This window comes from Ascaphus truei, chromosome 1 (assembly GCF_040206685.1).
Source record: "Ascaphus truei isolate aAscTru1 chromosome 1, aAscTru1.hap1, whole genome shotgun sequence".
NCBI lineage: Eukaryota > Metazoa > Chordata > Amphibia > Anura > Ascaphidae > Ascaphus > Ascaphus truei.
This window is the reverse complement of record NC_134483.1, coordinates 407673919-407700536: the sequence shown is the minus strand read 5'-3', so window position 1 is coordinate 407700536 and position 26618 is coordinate 407673919. Positions and strand designations below refer to the sequence as shown.

General features: G+C 41.5%; 1 protein-coding gene across 3 annotated transcripts in view; it reads right to left on the bottom strand.

The window, feature by feature from the left end:
* Positions 1-26618, bottom strand: part of GATB (glutamyl-tRNA amidotransferase subunit B) — a 72426-nt gene that overhangs the window by 37308 nt on the left and 8500 nt on the right. For all 3 annotated transcript variants that reach the window (XR_012803772.1, XM_075613511.1, XM_075613520.1), the window contains exons 2-5: positions 26293-26443; positions 17973-18086; positions 9707-9905; positions 5295-5417 (exon numbers count right to left, since the gene is read on the bottom strand). Coding sequence is in view for 2 of the 3 variants with exons in the window: in XM_075613511.1 (XP_075469626.1) it covers positions 5295-5417; positions 9707-9905; positions 17973-18086; positions 26293-26443 (587 nt within the window). In the remaining variant the exon portion in view is untranslated. The remainder of the gene's footprint in view (positions 1-5294; positions 5418-9706; positions 9906-17972; positions 18087-26292; positions 26444-26618) is intronic.

The following is a 26618-nucleotide window of genomic DNA, read 5'->3' as shown; positions in this document are numbered from 1 at the left end:
GAGAGAGTGAGGTCAGAGAGAGAGTGAGGTCTGAGAGAGAGTGAGGTCTGAGAGTGAGGTCAGAGAGAGAGTGAGGTCAGAGAGAGAGTGAGGTCAGAGAGAGAGTGAGGTCAGAGAGAGAGAGTGAGGTCAGAGAGAGAGTGAGGTCAGAGAGAGAGTGAGGTCAGAGAGAGAGTGAGGTCAGAGAGAGCGAGAGAGTGAGGTCAGAGAGAGAGAGAGAGTGAGGTCAGAGAGAGAGAGAGAGTGAGGTCAGAGAGAGAGAGAGACAGTGAGGTCAGAGAGAGAGAGGGAGAGACAGTGAGGTCAGAGAGAGAGAGAGAGACAGTGAGGTCAGAGAGAGAGAGAGGTCAGAGAGAGAGAGAGGTCAGAGAGAGAGAGAGGTCAGAGAGAGAGAGAGTGAGGTCAGAGAGAGAGAGAGAGAGAGAGAGAGAGAGAGAGTGAGGTCAGAGAGAGAGAGAGAGAGGTCAGAGAGAGAGAGTGAGATCAGAGAGAGAGAGAGAGTGAGGTCAGAGAGAGAGAGAGTGAGGTCAGAGAGAGAGAGAGAGTGAGGTCAGAGAGAGAGAGAGAGTGAGGTCAGAGAGAGAGAGAGAGTGAGGTCAGAGAGAGAGAGAGTGAGGTCAGAGAGAGAGAGAGTGAGGTCAGAGAGAGAGAGAGGGAGGTCAGAGAGAGTGAGGTCAGAGAGAGAGAGAGGTCTGAGAGAGAGAGTTAGGTCAGAGAGAGAGAGTGAGGTCAGAGAGAGAGAGGGAGGTCAGAGAGAGAGAGGGAGGTCAGAGAGAGAGTGAGGTCAGAGGGAGAGAGAGAGAGAGTTAGGTCAGAGCGAGAGAGAGAGTGAGGTCAGAGAGAGAGAGTGATGTCAGAGAGAGAGAGAGAGGTCTGAGAGAGAGTTAGTTCAGAGAGAGAGAGAGTGAGGTCAGAGAGAGAGAGAGAGAGTTAGGTCAGAGAGAGAGAGAGTGAGGTCAGAGAGAGAGAGAGGGAGGTCAGAGAGAGAGTGAGGTCTGAGAGAGAGAGTTAGTTCAGAGAGAGTGAGGTCAGAGAGAGAGAGAGTGCGATCAGAGAGAGAGAGAGAGTGAGGTCAGAGAGTGAGAGTGTGTGAGAGAGAGTGAGTGTCTGAGAGAGACACCAACTGCGCACTGCAACTGTTAGGTATGTATATACACCTTTGTTTTTACTTTGGGCGCCGCGTAAAAATCCCGATCGCCTTGGGGAGCCTTGAAAAAATTCTGATTTCCTTGAAGGAGCCTTGAACCGAAAAAGTTTGGGAACCACTGGTCTACATGGAAAAACTCACTGCCTACCTAACTGGTTCCACTTCACAATTCTCAGACATGGGCTCCTTGGTTTAGACATGCAGGTATATCCCCATATTTAGACTAGATTATTCTGAACAGAGTGATTTATGATTTATAATTTATGTTGTACTTAACCTATTATTTAATATGTTACATGATTTCAAATGCTGTCCCCCTTCCCATACCTCCCTCCCCCCTAATGTATAATCAGACTCTGTGAAATATTGTACCGTTGTACTGTTCCCCTCCCCTTTTTTTTGTACCCCTCCCACTTTTGAAAAATGATTAATAAAAAATCTAAGTAATAAAAAAAAAAAATACAACCCAAAAATAAAATAGTATAAAATCGAGTAAAAAATGTGACTCAAGAAAATTAGAATACATTGTCTCACTTAGAAGAAATAAAGCTCCTGTGGTCTTGGATATGATATACCTAAATAAAAAGATAAGTAACCAACCACTTCTAAAATGCATATATCATAACTGACAGTGTCAATAGTATATAGATAAGGATATCTAAAGCGAGTCTCATATCCTCAACTGAGGGGTTTGTGTCCCTAAAAACAATGATAGTAGTAGAATGTATTAGAGAAAAGTGGAACCCTTACCATGGTTCTTCCATTCTACAAACCATGCTGCCTCTACACATGGAATCTCTTGAGGAATCTCCACTTGGAAGATCTTTCACACCTCAGCATGCTCTGAGGCAGTGTAGTGTCATATAACAACATACAAAGCTCTCTCTGGCTTGGATAACTGTGACATCCTGAACAAACTGAACATGGCAAAATACATTTATATGCTGTATCATCTGTCTATCACTGCAAGATAGCCTACATCATCCTACTACCACAACAAACCCAGACCTAAGGACTCTTTGAACCCTCCCTCCACAAACGTCATTTAGCAATTTGGTCATCCCCACTCTCCTCTAGCACTAACCAACCCTCAATGTCTGACCTCCACCACATTAACTGTTTTTCTCCTGACCTGATATATTCCTACATGTCAGCTATTGTAGCTGACCTTGATGACAGCTATTATAGCTGAATCATCAGATCTAACATGTATCACAAAGACTTGGCACAATGAAAAACCCAGCACCCATTTTAGTAGCTGATGCTCCAGCAAATTATTATGTGATTCACTGCTCAAAACAGAAACGTTGGGGAGGAGACGTGGCAATCTGTTTTAAAACAACTTTGAAACTTGCGGCCCTCCCAGCGGGGCTAACTCAATCACGTGAGTTTATTGCTGCCTGAAGTGCTACTGGTGTGGGGTTATAGATAGGGTGACATATTCTTCCCCCCAAAAAACGGCACACGTCACGACATGCACGTCGGGTGCAATCAGCAAGCAGCGCTTGTCAGCCACATATGCAACGATAACGCATGCGCGGCCAAGAAACGCCTATCGCTGGACATTTCAGGGGACAAAAACCCAGGAAGTCTGGTCACCCTAGATTTAGAGACTTTCTAATCTACCGCCCACTGGAGACGAGAAGGTATTTCTATAGGAAATTGCACACCTCGTTGCTGGTCTAATTCTGCAGCACTCCAAATGGTTTATCTTGGGGGATTTGAGTCAATGGTAAACGCTCTCAATTTGGTCAAGACCTCCTGCACACAATGAATGCTGTGGGCACACAAGTTGCCTGCTCTGCTACCCATAAAAATGGACACACACTTGATCTTGTTTTCCAGACTCATTTAGAAACCTCTGACCTAACAATATAAGCAATACAAGAAATACGTATACAGCCCAACCCTGTTATAATGCAATCCATTACAACGCGAATTCGCTTATAACGCAATGCAAGCGTGGCTCCCAATTTTCGTATTTATGAATATTTACAACAGTACTGTAGGAGTCAAACCTCATCAACAATTCAGCCAGCACCTGCCTCCTGCACCGCAATACCCAATCTCCGCTTGCGCTGAGGACGCGCCTCCGCTCCGCCTCTCCTCTCATTGGTGCCTCTCCCTCATATATGGTCAGCTGTGCACATTGGCTGAGCATAATCATAGTTGCGTTGTGTTTACCTCTCCTCTGCCTCCACAGTCTTGCCTTGTTCTGCTGTTCCTCGCTCTGTGTACCGACCCGGCTTTGCTTTTGGACTCCACTCTTCCGTACTCCTGACCCCGGCTCATCGACTATTCTCTTCTCTCCAATCCTGACCTCGGCACCCGGATAATGACCATTCTTACCTCTCCAACCAAGACCACGGCTAATAGTACCTGCAACGATCCGTACCTCTCTGACCCAGACCCTGGCAAGTACAACGACTATCTGTACCTCTACAACTCCGACCCGGCTACCTCGACCAACCTACATTCCAGACGCGGCCACGTGGCTGTGGGTGGCATTTCTAACCACCCCCACCTCAGCCCCGCGGTCCCGCCTTGTTTGTGGTGAGCACAGCGTGACACTAACTGAATTTAAGGGAATTTATCCATCATTATTTAACCGACAGCTGTTTTAAGAAAAAAAAAAAAGAAAGATCACCACCAAATGCTAGAATACATAATATACATTCAAGGTGTCTGCATTTTGTTTTACTGAGCGTTCTACAGTATGATTCTAAGAAGCAAAACATTTTATTCAGGAGCTTATATTTGTCCTAAGGCTGGGTATATGCTAAATTAGTTGGCATAACATCAGTTCGAGTCTGAGTTCACATTCAAGCCTTAAGGAACATAAATAGTTTCTATGCCACTTCTAAAATGCATACCAGATCCTAGTTTCAGGCACAGATTACAGGAAAGTTATCATGGAAACAATATGCAAGGCAGAAGTCACATTTTACCAATATCAGCGCAAAGGGCATGTTTGGATCGTAAAAGTTTACACATTTGTGATAATTGAATGTGACAGGCAAAGCTCCCATCATGTATAAAATATAACATTGATGATTATTACATTTGTGTGGTTTTAAAATTCTTGTTCCGGTTTCATCTTATGTATAATTTACTTAACCGGCAATATTAAGCTATTCTTTATGATACAATAAGAAAGTTTCAAATGGGAGAATTTTATGCTTTCTATGGTTATATAATTCCAGTTTTACACAAAAATTAAAATGTATCCATTACAGTTGACAGTGGGAAACCGTCTTCACTAGAGATACTGTAAATAAGCAATATTAAGCAATGATAACATTGTACTACAGGGTAAACAATTATGCACCATACTACTCAGAAATATTGCATTTACGCTTTTGTCCCAAAGAATAAAACAAACGCAGTGTATTGTGTTTCAAGTTAGACTGGTTGAGAATGATTTTACTATGCACTAAATCTCCTCTAATGTAACTACAAAGAATGTATCATTATGTACAACAGAAGGGTTTACACAGTACAGTACTTGCTTTATTTTCAATCCCCATGCCTTGTTCTTGCTATTTTATGTAATAACACTAACAGTTTTCTGCATTAATTTACTTATAATGTACCATAATTTCCTGCAACACAGTCCAGCGGGAGGTTAATTACTGTAACATGAATGTAGCATATTATACAACCAAAATGTCAACGAATACAGTTTGCACGGAGGTTTCTGCAACAAAAGGCTTTCAGCGACATATGTCTCTTATTCCCAACGTTAAAGAACAATAGCAGCAATAGGACATACTATTATACGCTCATGAAGATGGTAACCACTGTGAATTTTCTAAAAGCGCGTTCTTTCCTCTATGTACTGTACATCATAGGAACCCTTTTAGCATTGCCACCTCAGGTACATTACATGTTGTCGTTTAATTACCTATGTAGCATTTTCATAATGACTTTCTGGACTACATTGTAAAAAAAAAAAAAATAACAAAATTAGTAAAGACACCCTGCACTATGAGAAAACATAATATTGCCAATGTTTATTAAGTACTGAGAAGCTAGTACGGTACATCAAATACAAGGATTATTTTACTCCCCAAAATGTTCAGAAAGCACTTTTTAATGTTTATGTGTTTTTCCTTCTGCAATGAATGACTTTGCTGTAACGCGTTACCTGACATGTTTGCGAGGCTCGTTCCAAGTGCCTGTAAAATAAGTTGCATTTCTCTCACTGCAGCAGCTGCCTCTTCCCCACAGCTCATATCAGGTTCCATCACAACTTCCATCAGGCCAACTCCTATCAAATTGAAACACTAGACTTAGACAGACAAAATATTTTCTGTAGCAGCAATCGTAGCGCACACTTTTTTCCCTTCCCATTCACAAGTTCAGCTCAGTGGTCAGAAATTTTTCACAGTAATATTTTCAGTCCCTGTGCTATTAAAATGGCCATTTTCTCCACTGTTTGTCTTGTATGATGAGGTTAGTGAAAGGCAGGAGTAATCCAGTGTGAAGTGGCAGCCCATATACAATGCAAGACATTAGCTACACTGGCACGTGACCAGCACACTCATGCTGCAGCATCAGAAAATAACAGTGAAACAGAAAATACCAAAAAAGCAGACTTTAATGCAGGATTATGGAGATTTAAAAACATGCATTGTAAAATCAAATGAGATTTACTAGCTTTATAAAACAGGCTATCTTGGATTTCTGATGACATTTTTCAGCGATACTGTAGTCTACTGAAATGTCTAAGGCTGCGTTTATAGTAGGAGTGTGCGCATGACTGATTGCATGGCGTCACGCGCGTCTCTTGCCTGAGCGATCTGTGCACTCAGATCACTCGCGATGGGGAGGCGTGGCCGTGACGTCACGAGGCTGGTTCGTACTCATTGGCTGAACCGCTCACGTGACGCGGCGTCGCACGAAAAGACAAAACTATTGGTCTTTTCAAAAATCTGTTGCGCTGTTGCTCTGCATCGCTCGCGCGAACTATGGGCGGCCTCATAGTGGTCCTGCATTTTGTTCGCCGTCGCCCTCACTATACAATCGCAGCCTGAGGCTGGGGCCATGGTACTGCAGACCGTGCGGAGGCGTCAGCACGCTGAACGAACAGACAGTCTTAAGGCAGTGTTCGCGTCCATGCAGTGTGCAGGCGCGTCCACACGGAAGCAGGAAGGGGCCGCGCGTTGCGTGAGAAATCAGTTAAACTGATTTCTCAGCGCGACAGACAGGTCATGTGAGTGGTTCGCCCAATGAGGGCGAACCAGCTCTGTGACGTCAATGGCACGCCCACGGATGGCACGCCTACCATGGCCAAAAACGCACCTGGACCTGGCCTTACTCATCGCTCTAGGATCAGCTTGTGAACAGCACTTTGTCATTTTCCATGGTGTTGCAATGCGAAGGTGATGAGAGGGCAGGCTTGTGCTGTTCACAAAGGAGCAGGATTAATTCCTAGGGGCCTCAGCGCACTTTGGCTTCTTCCTATTTATCAAATCAATAATGACACCTGTATCTATTTAATGTTGTATCACATACACTTAGATTTTCTTAACAGCTACATTTTAAGAAGGGTGCAACCTATGTTTAAAGGTGCAGTTCTTCCTGTATATTTATTTTTTAAAGACATCTTCCCCATAATGAACAAAAGAGTCACTGATTTCACCTCTAGTGCTGACTGATTTTTTTAGACAGTGTATTTTAATCCTAAAAAATTAGCCCAGAACCTGCTAAATTCTTTATGTTTGTAGATTGCAATAAATAGATAGAGGCACACCAATTTGGTAAAAAAGAGAAACAGTATAGAAGTCCTGATGCAGGCTAACCCACAAAGCCCCAATGTTCCCACTGAGGGCATAGACATAGTACATCACTCAAAAGATCACACAGGTTTAGTTGCAAAAAAGATTGCTGAGATTTTACTTCATGCTTGTAGGAGACCAAATGACATTTTGGGGACACAGCCCCTTCCTCAGATAATTGCCACCCTCCTTAGAAAATAAAAGCAACAGTCCACGCTGATAGCATTTTTTTTGCATGTTAATAGTTACTTTAACCCTTTGAGCGCCAAGGCCCCTATGGCACAGTGCAGTCATGTGACCGCGGTGGCCACTTTGGAGAAAACAGAAAATGAGGGATCCTCCTCCCCTGTTTCCTCACTGGTTAAATGGAGCTCCATGGGAACGCGATCTAACCTGGAAAAAACAAGCACTTTGGGCATGACATAATCACTACGTCATAGGCACCAGAGTGCCAGGCCCCATGCCATAGTGTCTATGTCCTGGGGCACTCATAGGGTTAATAGATCTCTTCTTTCCCTTTCCAATACTGTTCTTATATTTTAAATCGTATCCCCTTCAGGAGACAGAAGCATTAAAGCATGAAATATGTGTCGAGAGGATCAAATGGATATCTCCCCAGAGAAACCTAAAGGTTACCATAGTAACCTAAGAAATTAGAGATTAGGAGAATCATGATTAACACACTTATTTTTCAAACAAAAGTGCAGGACATACTCAAGGGGCAAGATACTATTATAGGCGTTAAACTCAAACAGGCTGAGTGAGGGGTCATTGCTGCTTAAAAATAAGACAGTTTGGCTGGTATTTACTAGGCTCTGAAAAGCATATACGTTAACTGCCATGGACTCGAATGCCAGTTAATGCAGGATCGAGCTCCAATACCCCGTATCGGTACTTAGTGAATTTCCCCTTGTGTAGTCTGTATGGAAAACAGTTCTGTTCTGCCAGACGGAGTGGAAAAGTTGAGAATAAACAGCACCAGTTGCCATGTGAACACTACTGCAGACTTTTGGCATTAAAAAAAAAAAAACATCTATGAAGAAAATAAATAAAGGTTGGTGACCTGCTTTAAAAAGGCATCACATTGTCAAGATCATATGTGGGGAAACTGCACCTCTAAGGGAATATTGTGTGTGTTGGTGGAGTAATTACAGCAACAACAAAAAAATCTGCAGAGAATTAGGCCACTTTCCATGTTACCTTTCACTTCTTTTCTTAAACCAACAATGATAATCAACAAGAACATCTCTCATTGACTACAGCGTGACATACAACACAACTTTCCATTGTGTTTGCAAATAACTGTCAGGCAGCAGATTGAATTTTTGAATATTACCAATTGTTCTTTTTCTCCAAGAAGAAATTTTGCCTAGAACAAGTAAGCAGCCATACTTTGTACAACCTTGCATTACGGCATGTTCATTTTAAGAAGAGAGTCTCCAAGTTGCCAACTCAGACATCCAGCTGCTCTAATTGCAGCTAATGAATGTGTTTTATTTTATAACATGGTGAGGAACACAAGCATCTTATGTGATAAACGGTGCCTCACTTGTGTGGTACCTGGATCACAATCGCTATGCTGTTTCCAATTCTTAGAATTATAACAGCAAGGTGCCACTAACTTAATTAGAGCATTCCGACCTACGGAATATTTTAGTTAAAATGTGTCTATATATTGATCCAACAAGCAAAAGATCCAAAGCAGTATTTTCTCTGCACGTGTCCAAACTTGGTACTGTCCCAATCTACCCTGCTAAGCAGCTGGGATCAATTCCTGCACCTCCAGGTGTTCAATAACAGATCACTGAAAAGAACAAAAGTGCCTCCAACAAAATATTTATAACTGACACATTTAATATAAAGAAAACTATATTCACACATTAATTAATATAAATGAGTATAGCTCAATGTAAATCCATAAATGGAAGACACGGGTGCCCAATGCTACATCAAATTGACAAAACATATATGGTAATGAGTATAAAGTACTTTATACTCATTACTATATATGTTTTGTCAATTTGATGTAGCATTGGGCACCCGTGTCTTATGTTGTATACTGTACATTTGCCACGCTCAGTAGCACTCATTTTGGCATAAATATATATTCATGATGTGGTGGATGTAGGAGTTTGAGCTATCTGGGAATGTGTGTGTTAATCTATTTCTGACTGGTAACAGTCTATGGAGGTTACGTGGCACCTCCCCCCAGAGCTCGCCCCTCCCCACCTTTTTAACTTGGGAGGTTCTGGCAACTTGCTGAATGGACAGAACTCACTGCAGTTCCTTCCCCTCATACAGAGGTAACAGGAAGGGTTCACAGATTTAGTGTTAGGACCTGCATTTTTGGTTTACCTTGACGTTGGTATGCAGACTTACGACGCTTTGGCCAAAGGGTTTAACTAAAAAACCAAGTAATTACTATTATTATTCAAGTATTTAAACTTTATACTCATTACCATATATGTTTTTGTCAATTTGATGTAGCATTGGGCACCCGTGTCTTCTGTTGTATACATTTGCCACGCTCAGTAGAACTCATTTTGGCATAAATATATATTCATGATGTGTTGGATGTAGAAGTTTGAGCTATCTGGGAATATGTGTGTTAATGTAAATCCATAAATGTTCGCATAACAAACAGCGTTGGCGTGAACGTTCATGATGGACATGTTTGTGATTTCTCCGAGATATCTGCTTAATATTAAGTGCACTCAGTACTATCCGATAGCACAATATCCAAACACAAGACACAACAGCATGTAGCATACACACTTACCAGCTCGGTTCAAGTCAATGAGAGTCTGTCGCCTTGCGTCATCATGGATGCTCTTCCCACTGTCCTGTTCCAACTGGACCTGCTTGATTCTTACAGATTTAGTTACAATTTGATTCCATTTTCTTCCTACTTGACAGCTGTATGTGAGTGTTCCATCAACTGCGATGGGAAGCCTTTGTTGAGTAATTTGATACCCAGCCTGCATAACATTGAAAAACGTCTAAGTATATATTTTCTCATTGTCTCGTATTAAATCTAGTAGCTAGACATATGACTCATCAACAGATTCAAATATGTACCTATTCGTTACTGGAGGCACCTGCCACAGAAAAGAAGAGTGCTTGTCAAGTAGTCTTAAGAAAACAGTCTGTTACAAATGAAGCTATGCATATTTGGGGTAAAAGCTGGTTAGAATTTTGGATTAGTTCTCAAAACAATGATTTTTTTACGAGCTGCGGTGTTTGGATCTTTTAAATACTTAATTATATGCAAAAATTATTATGCCTTTAAAAGATTCACATTGAGCTTTATATTGGATATTAATAACATGTGACCCATGGATATGGCTGACCTCTCCCAACAATGCAGACGGCCTTCTGTTTCTGTCCACCAAATCTAGAGCTTGATTTAAGCCTGTTCCTTCCGTGGTTGGCTTGGAACACAGCCAAAAAGCCATTTTGCAAACAACAAACTAATACATTCAGAGACAGACGACATGGGCATAAAAGAGAGACAAGGGAAGGAGAGTCGGGAAGCAAGGGGAGAAGCCACCCAGAGAAATAATTACATTGAGCAAACTAACTCCACAATAGTGTAGTGTCTGCTTGCCTTTCCAATGTAAAACAGGCTCCCGCTGAAACCGAGGACTTGGAGGTTGTGTTACTGTATGCAAATCTCCCTGGCAGTGACACTAAGTTACTCAATAATACACCCACACAAAAGTGGCACTTAATAATACTGGACAAAAATAAAAAATATGAAACCATCTGCTCTATTTAAGAAATCATCTGAAATCTCCCTTAAGCTTGTTGGTCCATATGGTTCACAGTAATGGACTGGGAACGTTGCTTTACATTACACACATTTCCATGCAGTGGGAAAAAGAGTGATAATATTATATAGTCAAGTATTTACATTCAATCATTTTAGTGTACACAGTTATCTGAAGACATGGTGCTCTCAACTCTAAAAATAAACAAAAAGCGCATCATCTAGGGGAAAATAGAATATTTAAATCTCCAAAAAATAGAACTGATATACTGTATCGACATCTTTCTTAAAACAGCATTTTCGGTATTCTGCTTACTGATTATTATTCTTTAACAAAATTTTAACCGGCGGGTTTCCTGGAGCTGAACTGTGCTATTTGTTTTTTTAGCTCTGGCAATTCTGCCGTTTGTGATATACTTACTGGTTTAGTTGCCAGTGTTATCGCCTAGATTTTCAAAGATGGCGCCCACAATCATCCAATAGGAAACTGTAACGTCACCTTGCAGGATATAACAGCTATTTTAATCTCCCAGATTGCAGCTAAAACGCTTGCAACTAAAATGGCATCTCTAGATCCAAAAGGTACCAGAGCTATAAAAAAATAAAACCCCTCAAAAAACACAGTTCATCCCCAGAAAGGACAAGCCGAATTCTATAAAAATAAATTAAAAAAAAAAGCAATAGTGGGGGGAAAAAAGAGTAGTGGACATTGCTGTTTTATATGATAAATATAATTGTAAATACAACCATATGAATGATACTTTAAGTGACAATTGACAACCCCAGATCACCTTTCCTTGGAAGCCCAACAGCAAAAAAAAAAAAACCCAAACAAACAAAGGATAATTCCCTAAATAATTAATTTTAATCTGCATAGATTTCAGGAGTAAAATACTTGTGGCAAATCTTCTGTGTTAAACTACACATAGTTTTCCAGTCAATGCTCATGTTGGTCCTTACAGTGACCTTTAACATCAGCCTTCCACCGATAATTTAACATTTGAGAGCATACTGTAGGTACTAACATATTTTGGAGCCTGATAAAAAAAGGCAGCAATGCTCAAGAAACAGTCGTCATTTATTCTACCAGCAATGCAGAAATCACTTCTAATGCACATAACAGTTAACAAGATTTCCAGAGAGCATGAACATAATCGTTTTGTCTGGTACACTTTATTTAGAACAGAAAATAATAATTTACCCCAATTTCTTCTTCAGTAAGATGCCTGCATTACATGCCCATCAATTGCAGATGTGGTTTACAGATTAGCCTAATTTTACATGACCCCTGATTCTTCCTAGGCTCCTCAACCCTGTTATTAAAATGGCTAAATGACATTTGAGAATAATTTTGCTAACTGAATCTTGATTATGTCCTCAGCTAAACGCCTCTTCCTTTTTCAACATGAAGTAGAAACTTGTGTAGAACAAAAAAGGTACTGACTGTTGCAGATTTTAAAATGCTGTATATCAAAGCATGATTAAATGCTCAGGAACTATAGACACTGCACATTAAGTTAATTCATCACAGAATAAGCATTCAGTATTTATACACATGTAGAATGTGGCTTAATGAATTTCCACTCTAACACACAGTGCAAAATAAGAGACAAGGTAAAAAAACAAAAACACAACATTGATGTCTGAATAAATTCTCTCTCATAAAAGAAGCAGTTCAAATTTCAAGGAAAAAAATATTTCCGCCTCAAAGAAAACAAACATACAAATTGCATAATAATTCTCAGTATTGCTATACTGTACTCTTCTATCTTGTCTGAAATCCTCATGCACTCAAAAAAAAGAGAAGTTTGCTGAGATATATAGGTGGTAGATTGAGATATCAGTGCCAAGTACCAGTTGGAAAATGTCAATAATATTTTGTGCGTCTTTGTTCTCTAAACAGATTTTATTGAAGCAAAATACTATAGGTGTCAAGACCAATTTCACACTATAATGCTTTTTCACTAAAAACAGACAAGACTACTGTGATTAAAGAAGCATTTTCCTGTTCCCTAGGTGGGAAGCAGGGGGTCTTCAAAGTTGAACCACATTAATTTCAGCTCAAGGGGCCTCCTGCTTCCCGAGAGACCTTCTGCGGTAGGTGTTGGCGATTCCTCATTGGGGTTTAAATCCCCTGCATCATGAGCGATGTGAGAGATTTAAGCCTCCATATTATTCCAACAGCCGGGGATTCTAACACCTACGGAGGTTAGTATCTCGGGAAGCACGGGATCTCCGGGAGTTGAACCAGGTTAGTTTCAGCTCCGGGGACCACTGCTTCCCGAGATACTAACTAGTTACCTACGTGCATGGGAAAAATAGTAGTAGCAGTGTTTTCTCACTTTCATTTACCACAGTCTCTCCCAACACTTGTCTGCACACACTTATCACACCTTCCTCTCCAAATCCTTTGCAACCCCGTAACACATATTTAGTGAAAATGAGCACAAAAAAAGCACACAATATACTAAACAATCCCAAGTGGGGTGATGTGAAAGATATACACAGTAGTTGTGCACAATTTACATTCGATAAGCAATATATATATATTTGCTTTTGGGACCAGTTTGTGCTCTGAAGCTTGTTCTCTAACCCAGCGGTGCGCAAACTGGGGGGCGTGCCCCCCCCCAAGATTATTTAGGGGGGGCGCGGGCTGCTTGCGGGGAAACCTGGGGTCGGGCAGAAGCTCCGTGCATAGGCTGCTTATCTGCTCTGTCTTGCAGAGGGGGCGAGGCCTTACTGCGGGGCCTTACCTGCGCACAGACGAGCCCTCCTCCTGTCTGTTAGCCGCCCGTTTTCAGCAGCACATGGGGGGACCTGAGCAGGCTTAGTTACTCCCTCCCCCCGCAATTACCTCAGAAACATTGCTAGTATACACCCATTTCTCACTCATGACCACTCGCAACTAAACTCTTAATTCACTCATGTATCCTGTCCTGCCTTGACTACTGCAACCTTCACCTAGCTGGCATTCCGTTATCCATCTGTCCCAACTACAATACATCCAAAATCCTGCTGCCAGACTCATCTTCCTCACTCACCGCTCCACTATGCAAATCTCTACCCTGGCTCCCCATAGCCTCTAGAATTACATTTAAAACCCAAGCCCTGAAATACAAAGCTCTCAACGATGCTGACACCTCTTACAGCTCAGCCCTCATTCTCAAATATATCCCTAAAAGCCCCTTCCGCTCTCCTCTCCTCCTGCCTTATCACCTCCGCTCATTCCCCCCTACAAGACGTCTCCAGTGTTGCCCCCCTCTCCGGAATTACCAACCATGCACTATCAGACTTTCCCCAGTTTTCAGGCATTAAAAAAATGTTCTAAAGACTCCATTTTAAAGAAGCGTATCTGGCATACTCCTAACATCTACCCACCAACCCTATTGGTACCAGCTGTGCAGCTGGACCAAACTGTATGCTATCCAACACCGAACATCAACAACTCCAAACCTTAATGCAGGAGTGCGCAAACTGGGGGGGGGGGGGCGATATTTTTCTGGGGGGGGCGCGGCAGTTACAGAGGCCCCACGCTCTTCCCCATGGCATTTAATTTAATTGCCGGGGAATCACGTGAGGCCTCTGCAACATTCAACTTACCGTGATTCAGATGGCTGTGTGACGTGTCGCCATGGCAATGCGTCCACAGGGTCATGTGACGTGACACGCGTCAAAGGATGCCGCGGGTCATGTGATGTCACATGGGAGTGAAGCAGGCAGGGGGGGAACAGCATGGAGAGATTGTGCACCCCTGATCAAGAGTGTAAGCTCTCACAAGTAGGGCCCTCATTACCTTATGTGTCTATTTGCATTTGTCTGTCCTTATTTGTACTGTATATCATTCAGTTCAAAAAATTGATGTCACTCTGTACCTCCATTGTACTGCCCTACGGAATATGTTGGAACGTTACAAAGAAAGGATAATAATAATAATGGTGCACACAACTAGTTAAAGGTGCAGTACCAATCAAAAATGTCCTGTCCTCAAAGTGACCTCAATTTGATGCCGTTAGATTACAAACCTTCTTTGGATTTCCCCCCCCCTTACTAGTTACAATTCTACTTACATTTGTACCTGAAAAGGCCCAACGCCTGCAGTGCTCACATGGAAACTTGTGCTGGTTAATGTCCTGCCTGGTACACATGTACCCCTTAAGCTTTATAATAAGACGAGACACTTGAACATGGTGCTAATGGCCGCAGCTTCCTTTAATTAAAATCCAACACTCAAATATATTTAACACATGATTATCCTTAGCCTTCCAGCCATAAGGAATAGCAACTAATTATTTAACATACCAGCTAATCTCCGCCTCCCAGCCGAGAGCATCACTTTTCAGAACCACATGAATAATATTAACCGCCACACAACGTGACCATTTTTATTTATTATTAAACTGTGACATAAAACGTATTAGCTAAAATTCAATTATACTAAATGATTAAACACCAAAATAAGAGCAAACATTAGTTTGCATACAGACTTCGTTTCTAAATATTCAATGGTAATTCCAAAAGGGACAGGGGGAGCTAAACGTTAATTGAAAAAATTTGATAACCTAATTGTCATTGTCCCCTTTTTATACCCTACACTTACTAACCATGTGCCTACTTTCTAACAACCGACTAATCCTTACCTGCCAGCCCATCGCAGATGCTATGTGTCGCCACAGACAAATCACCAGTGGCCATATGTAACCCACTGATTCCACCTAGGGGCAGTGTTTGCATCGACGAGTCGTCTCTGGGCTGATTGCCCATGTCCAGTCTAACTTTCTTCACCCACCCAGGCAGAACAGAGCTGTTTTCCATTCAGACTGAGCCTTGTAAGAGAAGCGATCTTATCCGATGTTCTCAAATAAGGTTCTTTGAAATTCAGTAGTGTCACTAAATGAGGTGTTTAGCAGACCTATTAGCCCTTTTGCTTCCCATGTGGGCCGGCACGCCGGGGGCCCTTATGCCATATGTGGTATGTCATGCTATTAAAAGTAGTTTTCTAAGGGGTATATTGTGTTGAGTGGTAAACACAATTACAACAAACGTGAAGTCCCATCCAGTCGCAACCATGTGATCACTGCCAAGATCCCAGAGGTCCAGTGACACTCGGGTTAGGTTTGGGGCTCATATTGTAAAAATAAAATACACAGTTTAAAGGTCTGTGAACAGGGAAATGAAATTAGACATCTTGATTTAGGGTGATGAAATCTTTAGAAAACACAAATTCAGGGGGAACGATGCCCCCCCTCACCCCCCCCACCAAGCAGGCAGTGTCAGAGAGTACATAAAACATCCTACAGTCCTAATTTGTTTTCCCTTTTAAGTGGGTTGTACTGTAGATTCTCTTTAAATGACAATCTTAAACACTTTTTAACATATTCAGCTGCTATAGAAATACATAACGATTCTGTTCATGGAATTCAATTACTGTCAAATACAGAAAAGTCAGAATGATTGCCTCTGATGCCTTCAGCTTGCCGCTCAATCACACAAAGTAAGCAGAAACGTGAGGTAAAGCATACAAGCAATAATCAGGGCAATGCAGTGAATTCAGCATAAACAGGTCGTAGTTTTGATTAACATGGTCAAAGTTGAAATATGTTAGGAACAATAGCCAAAACACAAGGAGGTGGACATTTTGATTACCATTACAAAAATTACGCCGATTCAAATGAGTGTAATTCTAATGACATCTAGTTCACTGCCTAATGAAAACTTTGATGTAAAATACAGCAGCATTTTATCAATACTACAGTTGTTGGCACAGTTCCATCTGAAATCTTGGTATAAAAAAAGCAAAGTACACCTAGTGTGTATGTTCACGAGATTGAAGATAATGAAACCCTAAGGAGAACCTTTATTTTTTTAATCCTAACACAAGAGCAGAGCCATTTAAGCAATTATATTTCAATATCGTTTCAGCCAAGTAATTATGCCTCTTATGGCTAACAGTAATTTTAAAAAAAATGTTTAATATCTTTGCAAATGTAGGACTGTATGTTCATTGTCGGTTTTGATACCTCTTATGGGACCAACATGACAGTTATTCACTGATACAATTACACTGTATGGGCATTTCGAAGCCCCACAGGTTTCTTCTAGAAGTATACTGCACAGTACGCTTGAAGAACATACCTGTGATGTTTGGAAAGCTCTACTCACTATAATTTGCTCCATTAAGAACTCTCATGTTGGTCCTTCAAAAGATTTCCCAACCTGCAACGAATGTAGGCAAACAATGGGACGTGAATCCCCTAGATGGTGCTTCTAATACAAAGAGGTGTGAGATTATTGTATAGAAACAAGTTCAGAACCATAAGCAATATGCAAAGTAATGTGAAATATAGTCCATCCATAATGCCCGATAGTGTGTGCAAGTGTTACATCCAGCTCACCTGATGTTGACACTGGAAGAAACCGTTACACGGGAGCTGAGATCCGTGCTGCCCAAGGGAGAGTCCCGTAACCACAGAACTCCCCCTCCAAGGGTGCACAGATCTCCTCCGGTCGGTCCGTGCTGCGGGAGTAAGTTGTAAACACACTGGGTGTCGGACATGGTCCCGTTGTTGTCGGAGTCATTTGGTATACTCACAAATGTAGACTCTGTCTTGGTTCCGATGGGTGCGTTCTTCAGTCCGGAAGGGTGGTAGAAAAAAATATCAAAAAGAAGGCTGAGCACAGCGAAGGCAAATAGGGCTGGAGGCAGGTAAAAATAAAATCATTTATTGTGCATAATAGCAAAGTTTGACAAAATGGGTCCTCTTAACGCGTTTCTCACTTGGTCTGCGTTTTTTTGTTTTTTAATAATGCCCCAACCAAGCGAGAAACGTGTCAGGGGACCCTTTTTGTCACACTTTGCTATTATGCACAATAAATAATTGTATTTTTACCTGCCTCAAGCCTTATTTTCCTTCACTGTGCTCAGCCTTCTTTTCGATATTTTTTCTTCAACAAATCTACTTTTGTCCAGGACCAATACGGCTACTAAATCTTTAAACTACAAATGTAGGCCTAATATGTCCAAATAAAAAAATTGCAATAAATTATCAAAGAACATACAGATTTTGGTAAGTGCTCATATGTAACCAAGACCAGGTTGGAACAGAACATTCTAAGATGTAGTTAGAAGGGGAGTGATCAAACCAGATTTAAACATTCCAATTGTGAGTAACAAGAGACTGACAGACTTCTGGGGAGGGCCATTTGTTTGAGTTTCAGATATTATACCAAGTTTAGAAGATGGATAACATTGGTCTATACTATAAAGTAGAATACTTACGGGCAGGTCTGCATAAAAATAGTGCTTTCGATCAAACAGGGACTTCTTGTTTATGGTGCAGTTTAAAGCTAGGGCTGTCATAACTGCTGCTTCAACACATCTCCTGTTGATAACCTAAAGAAACAAAACATATACAGTACATCACATCCAAGCATAGTGTCTATTCTTTGGACCAACTGTTAATACTAATAAAGGGGATCAGCGTATACAGTGGTAATGCTCTGCTGTACGTGGATGTCATGCTGCCCCACTGAGTAGCACTACTAGGCTGCGTGATTGAATAATGATCATATTTTATTTTTTTTTACTAGAAATTTCCAAATGTATTGACTATCCATGCAATGTAGTTTTACAGATCACCACTGTTTCGGGAACACTCGAAGCTCGCTCTTCCTCCTCTCATGTTCCCCCTGCTTGTCTCATCCTCTTTACTGACTGTGTCATAAATGAGGGCAGTACCTTGTGTAAATTGTGTAATTTGTTCTTCAGCACTACTCCTAACAACCAAGACTAATAAATGTCTTAGTGTTACCACATAACCTGATTACAAAATAACATTAACAGGGCTATAATAACAGCAACAGCTTCTATGGTCATGCATTTTGTAACTACAACTTAATCTTTACAGTGGACTTATGACGTACTTGGTACAGCCCAGGTCCCGACACACCAGAAGCTCTATTGGCAAAAATGCTAATTTTCTAGGGGATGATAGAGCTAACCGCTAACAGCGTTGTCAGCCCAATAAAAACAGAAGTAGAGCACCCTTACGTTCTCTTTACATTAGCCAGGGAGCATTCGTCATGTGATCCCTCTTGAAATGATCACATCTGTAAATCCAGGAGGTCCGCTGGTACTCTGGTAATACCGGATCTCCGGCTGCTAAAAGGTCAAAGGGGCAGTATTCCTAGGAGCAAAGTGTACTAATGGTAATGGCATATTTAAGGGGTTATATCAGTGTGATTGAGTGGATTTTTTTACCACAATCTGACAACTTCGTTAGTAAACATAGTGCACAGAGACTTAAACCCCACCCCCTAATTCCCTTTGGCTACTCCATTTTGTCTGATGTCCGTGTGTTTAACAAGAGTTTGCATAGCTAGAGTGTCCCTTCCACGTCCCTTCATTTTTATTGGCTCTCTGATCAGGACAGGGAGGAATAGAAAACACAAGCACTTCCCAATTCAGAAGCCACATAAAAAAAGCAATTTGTAATTCATTTTCAGACACACAAAAGAAACCATTTTTGTTTTCTTTAAGCATAGGAAAATTAGTTTATGGAAGATATTTACATTGTTACATTAATTAGCAAAGGTTCCAGCTATATGGGTTTGCACCTTGTATATGATTTTTCACTAAAAAAGCAGCAGTAGCATCCACACCCCTTATGTAGTAAACCTGAGAACCTTATTAGCTAGATGCTAATAAAGATCTCGTTTTCCTGAAATGAGAATTGCATACATTTGGGAAAATAAACTTTCCAAATAAAATACAAAAATACAATTTCTAAGCCATTGCTAATTTATACATCATCCTGCTATATAACATTAACTTTTTTTCCTTTTATTCTCTTTCATTATTGTGTGTAAGGCGATGGAGTAGCTGTTCCTCTACATCAAAGTATTCCACAATACTACTGCAAAGTCAATTGCATGCTAATTACTCTTCTCTTTTAATTTGGAGAAAAAGGAGAGAACAGGTGATAGAATAATTGATTGCTAATGAAATGAAGATAACACTTTTTAAAAGGGAATTGGCTTCAGAACTATGTTATCTAGGTGAGCAAAATCAAATAAAGTTGAAAACAAGAAACTGGCTGTAGTTCTCTCTCTTTTCCAGTACCCGCTATTACAAATGCACAAAAAAATATATATATATATATATAATATTTATTTAAAACTTTTTTTTGTGCATTTGTTATATATATATATATATATATATATATATATATATATATATATATATATATATATATATATATATATATATATATAATATTAAAGTAAAAAAATAAATTTTTAGAATTGTCTCCTAAAACTATATCACAGATAAGGAGATTACCTTATAAGAAGTAAGAAACCATTAACATACAGGCCAAAGGGGTGCCAGAAAAATCTGCTATTACGCTCTAAAAAATATTGAGATACAAAAGTCAACAACCACACTACAGTATATAAAGAATTCCACAGCCACATAAGAAAACCATAAAAGAAATCTGAAAATGCTGTGGATTGTACTATAAATTCATATAAAGAAATGATCACAAACGAGCCCCAAAAAGTTCCTCTGATGCAGAGAGATTATTCAGGCCCTTAACATGTACAGATGTAGCAAGACTTAGGCTCCGCTTATAGTAATGGCTACGGCAACATCGCGATTGTTGCACTAGGAGCAGTAGACCACGGGAGGGTGACAGGGGGCGTGGCCCGTGATGTCACCCAGCGGGTCGCCCCCATTGGCTGAACCGCTCACGTGATGCTGACGTCACGCTGCAGTCGCTGGCCAAAGTAAAAATTCTTTGACTACAGCGATTTTGGTCGTGGTGTCGCGGTCACACCCACTATGGGCACCCACGACGGAGCCAGTACTATAAGCGCAGCCTTACTGTCTCTGTAGCCACGGCTGAAAATTTTTAAAGCCGCGGTTCCGGAGATAGTGCTGCCATGGCCACGCTGTAGGGTGTGGATCAGACACCCCACAAGGGATAATCCTCTGGCACCAGGGCATTTGCAGCTTGTCCCATTGCCGAAAACAGAAGGCCTGGCTAGATCACAGCAGATGCTAATGCCAATTATCGACTATGGAGACATAGTATATGGCTCGGCACCCCAAACCCACCTTGGCAAACTTGACATCCTCTACAATTCAATTTGTCGTTTCGTTCTTCAAATGCAACAACACACATCACTGCGAAATGCTCAAAGAACTAGATTGGTCATCACTCGAGTCTAGGCGCAAAGTTCACCTTTCCTGTCTTGCCTTCAAATTCTTTCTGGGCAAGCTACCCACCTATCTTAACAATCTCCTCACCCCTACCACATGCAGCACTTATCATCTGAGATCTGACTCCAAAAGACTGTTCATGGTCCCAAGGCTCAACAAAGTATCCGGCCGCTCCTCCTTCTCTTACCATGCACCCCAAAACTGGAACAACCTACCGGAGACTCTCACATCCACCACCAGTTTAAGTTCTTTCAAAACGAAGGCTGTCTCACATTTTAATCTGGTCTGTAACTGTTACATAAGCCTATAATATACATCCTCTCTAACTGTGCATGCAATGTATTGTATACAGTATAATGTATACCCTGTTCATTTATGTAACTGTATTTGTAACCATGTATTTATTTGTCATATTAACTATGTCCAGGACATACTTGAAAACGAGAGGTAACTCTCAATGTATTACTTCCTGGTAAAACGTTTATAAATAAATAAAATAAATAAATAAATGATTAATTTACATAACAGAATATCGGCCAGAGAGTGCAACTAAACATATCCGGGACAAAGCAAAAGTGTGCATCACATAGATTTCAGCTATTCAAAAATACATATAGATATATGCCCCTTTGGTGATCTGCTGACTTGGATCTTATGAGATACTCAGTTTGGGGGTTATACTAGCAGCGCTATACAAGAACATTCTATTATTATTATTATTTGTGAGTTAGCCCTTACACAGGGATAGGCTGTTTATTTGTTTATTTTTGTATGCTGTAAATTGTTTAAAGGGACAGGCTAAAAAAAAGCCATGTTTTAATTTCACTAAAACTGTCTCTCTGTGTACCTCTCCACATGTCTCTTACATTAAGCCATTCATTGTGAAAACTAGAAGTACCTGTGTATGCAGTATATCTGTGGCTTGAATATGCATAATTGTTTTGCCAATTAATATAGCCTTCTAGCTTTCTGGTTGCACAGAAACATTTCCTAATTTTTCCCTTTTTCCTTTGATAAGAAGACGTTAGCACTCTTCAGTCGCTCGAGGAGGACTTTTTCCAAGCACAGTCTTTCTTCTTCTGACCGCTTGGTCACAAGTTTTTCCCATACGTCGGCCAATCTTTTCTTCCCTATGTTTAGGGTGACCACCTGCATCGGGTTTAGTATCCATGATCACGGGTGGTTCAATTTGGCGGAGATTTTATCCATTCCGATTGATCCCCGTGGCATCTCAGTTTGGTAGCTGATAGACTTCTTGTCCTCACGTATTACCTCTCTTTCGCTGACCGATTCTTTCACGTGTGGGGAAATCCCAAGTGATGTCTGGCGGGGTATCTCTGCTCTTGTAGCACATTTTGAAGCTTCTTCAGTACCAGGGGACCCCGTTCTACACCACTCTCATTCATCACGGGCCCATCCACAACAAGTATGACCCCCTCATCAGTAGAGAGGTCATTTGCGTTTGGTCCAGGATACTTCCTAACATTTGACTGGAGTAAAATGACACATTGCTTCAAATGTTCAGAATCCTCTCTCTGCCATTGCATTCTCCATTTTGACTGGAGAAGGCAGGCGGCTTTATTCTGGCAACCCAGTTGACAAGTTTTTCTTCCTATGTAGGTGCCCGTATGTTGAGCGCGCAGTGTTTGCGCAGATACATTTCTCTTTCCAACCTTGCTTGGACAAGAGCTTTGTAGTACTTCTGAATTACTCTGCTGCTTTTCTACCTTTTTAATAAGTTTAGCGCATCAGCGAGAGAATCCTGTTTCTGGAGCTTGCTCCGAGTGTGCTTCACTTCATTATATTTTGGAGCTCTGCAGATTTCTTCGCTAGGGTCGCTGCTGCTTGCCTCAGTTTCTAGACTTTCTCGTGCTCCCTCTTGTACTGAGTCACCTAGCCCCTAAGCTTGGCCTCCAATGGTGCTCTGGTGATGTTCAGGGTAGCCTTCAGTTCCTCATGCTGCTCTGCGATGATACACTGGGTAATCAGAAGTTCCTGCACAAGTTGTATTTCTTTAGAAGCCTGCAGATTTTATTCCTGCAGAGTTCGCTGCTTCTCCTCTGCATTCTGTAGATGCGTACACAGATCTTGCAGATGGCTCTTCAGTTTGTGCTCTTTTAGTGTGCGTTACTCCAATGCTTCTAACTTCTCGTGTTCAAATATTTCTTTATTGTCGCTAGCTCATGCAGCTTTTCATTCTTTTCACTGACGTGGTCAGTCAAATCAGAATTTTCCTCTTTCAGACTTATATTTTCTCTTTTCACAGTCTCTATAATATTCAGGGCCTCCTTGTAGTCCTCCTTCCATTTACGCACTTTTGAGTGGAGACTCCAGGTCTCCTGGCGTGAGACTTTTAGCTCTAGGTTGAGGGCATGAAGTGCCTTCTGAGAGACTTCAATATCCATACTAAGCCTGCAGACATCTTTTTGAGATGTCCAGCCCCTCTGCAAGACTGTGAAGTTCCTTTTTAGAGACTTCCAGTTCTGTGGGCGAACTTCTGATTTCTTGGTGTGAGGCATCCAGCTCTATGCGGAGAGTATTAACCTCATTGAGAGACTTCCAACTCTCTATGGCAATTGCAAACCTCTTGCTGAGAGACTCTAATCTCTTTCAGAGCCTCCTCATACTTCTGTTTCAGGTTCGCAATCTTTTTGTCAGACTTGCTCTGCTTTTCATCCATGGTGGCAATAGTAGCGTTCGCAGTATCTAGATCAGTCCTAAGATCATCTAATTCGGTCCTGGACTCAGAGTAAATTGCGCACACAGTCTTCTGTAGCTCAGTGTTATCTTCTATCTCCAGTTTCAATTGTTCACGGAGTAGATCACAGACATGCCTGGCAGTTTGCAGCGCATCTTCAGGGCTGGTCAAGGGATCGTCACTTACTGGTTCTGGCCCCACTTCCCTGGTATAGTTTAAGGGTTTCTCACTGTCAGCACCAGACAGACACTTCTTTGGGGTACATGACTTCTGCCTTTGGCCCTCCGGATATTCTGTCATCCGCGGGATGAATCCTCTATTTGCTCTAGGCTGCAGGGCATCTCGGACCTCCTTTTTCTCCGCAGGATCTGCGGACGTGTCTGATCCTTCCATGGTAAGTGGAGAACCTTGTTTCTTTTTGCGCCTTTTTGATTTGGACGACTCCGTCCCATCAGGGATACTGTGGTCCTCTTCATTTTTGAATCTTCAGCCGTTTCACTGCACTCACCAGGCTTTCTTGCAGTTGCAGTAGCTGGCAAATATTTGGCGTTCAGCTGATCCTGCTTTTGCGATGCTGTTCCCATTCATGGTCATAGGGACCTGAGTCATGCAGACATTTTTCTATTATATCTTATTTCTGGGAACACATAAGGGACATCCTCGTCAAAAGGTCTGAAGGGACACTATTGTGTGGCTGGGTTCAATACAGGAATACGACATTTCGCCCTCCATTTTGGCGGTATCAGGTGTATTCTTTCCCCTGACCCCGGGATGCGTTTTTACAGTGATTTTCTCTGTATTGCTAGATCCTCAGTTAGTAGTCCTACAGGTGAGCAGACTTCACTTGCAGAGTTTGTAGCTCTCACAGGTGTCTCTGTAGACTTTTTCTTCTTCTTTACTTTGGTAGATTCTGATCCACCAGCAGAACTGGGCATACATTCTCTCTCATCAGTGATACTGGATGTGCACTAGCTAAGAAAACTTCTGCATATTTTTCTTAGCTAGTGCACATCCAGTATCAGTGATGAGAGAGAATGTGTCCAGTACTGCTGGTGGATCAGAATCTACCAACGTAAAGAAGAAGAAAAAGTCTACAGAGACGCCTGTGAGAGCTACAGACTCTGCTGGGCTTGTTGAAAAAAATATTCCTTTTGCTGCTGCCCTTTTCCCAGGGCCACATTGGCATCCTCCTCGTCATCAGAACAAGGCCTGAAGGGACACCACTCTGTGTGGCCTGGCTCTTTACACCAGAAACACATTTTCTTCTCCCTTCTTGCAGTTTGTACTTAACTTCAGCTGGGTGGTCATTTTAAAAACCTACAGGAGTCTTTCCCCCCCCCCAAGTGGTGAGGTAGACTCTGATCACAGCATCAGTAACTTGTGTGTGTCACCATCTGTCACAGTCCCCCCAGTCAAACTGTGGCTTTCTCCAGTGCAGTGTATCTTTCCTGCCTGGATGTGTAGCCCTTTAATTCTGGTCACTTCTGTTCTATGTTTTGTTGCTCAGGTTGTTACAGGAACTGTATGCAGGCAAAAGCACAAACAAAATTCCCAGGCAGTCTCCAGGGCCCCTTTGAATTTCAAGGGCCACCTCTCATCCCAACTTCTGACACCATATGTGAGAGACATGTGCAGAGGTACACTCAGACAGTTTTGGGGAAATTAAAACATGCTTTATTTAGCCTGTCCTTTTAAACAATGCACAGCATTGTTTTATTACAAAAATAAACCAATAAACAGCCTATCCCTGTGTAAGGGCTAACTCACTTCCCCAGTACCTATCTGCAAGGCTGGGTGGAAAAACCCTTTACCAGCCTATCACCCCAAAGTCTTAAGAGGTACCTCAAAGCAGGTGGCCCTTCAGGTCAGTCTCTGGTTCTGGATGGGTGTTCGCTAAGGGGTCAAGCCTTTGGTATGATCCTGGGTTTGCTGCACCCTGGAAGAGAGGTCTGTTCCCTTGGTGTCTTAAAATCAGCAATCAGCTTTCTAGTGAAGCCTCATTGAGACAGGGTTAATTCCCTATGACACGTACAATACAGTTTTCTGAAGGAAACTTGTTACAACTACACAATTTAAAAGGGAACAAGCCAAGGGGACACACCACCCTGAATAAAACAAGCTAAGCATTGTAGCTTTAGGGTTCTTTTTGCAAGTTTGCAAGGGGTTGAATAGGAACTGTTTTTTTCTCTAAGCATACATGTTCAGGAGTGGGGAACATTACGTATTGCAGTATTCAACAATGATCATTACAGTATATTTAAGGTTCCACTCTGTCCCAATAATATTCCATACCACTGGTTTCTAAACCTATTCTCTTGCCACCAAACCAAGAATTCTTAATACATTTGCAAATCTAAGTTAATGCATATATCTTTTGTGTTATAGGAATATTGATAATCTGTACTAAAATTGTAACCTGTTCTACGGATCCATAAAGATAGGTTTTTGATGCACATCTGTATTATATTTTTACTTTATAACAGCATTCCAAAAACATTGCAAGTGTGTTCACTAGACTGGGGCCTTTCCCCAAACATTTTCTAAACCATATCAAAACCATTCCTCTTTTACAAAACTAGGTACAGACAAAAAAAAAAAAAAAAAACATACTGGCAAAATCAAAGGCAGCTCCGCTTTGGTTTAAGCTTAACTTAATCAAAACGCATTGTAATCACTTACTGGTAAGGTTCCGGGCAAGGAAGCATCAAAAAATGAAACCGTAGAATTAGGTGGAGCAGCAAACTGTACCCGTGAGCTTGAAAAAAGCTTGGAGTTGGAATTAATCTGTGTGTGAATTTCCAGACCCACAACTCCTGACCAGCGGACAGCGCTGCAAGAAAAAACACATCACTGTTCTTTACATCGCTGTTAAGTTGTGGAGTGAACGTCCCTTCTCACCCTGGCCCTTTAACAGTGGGTCTTGTAGACCTCACGCAGTCTGGCATTATTAGCTTTGCAAGATAGCTGCATTGTTTAAATGTAGTGGATTTAAATCGCTAACTAGT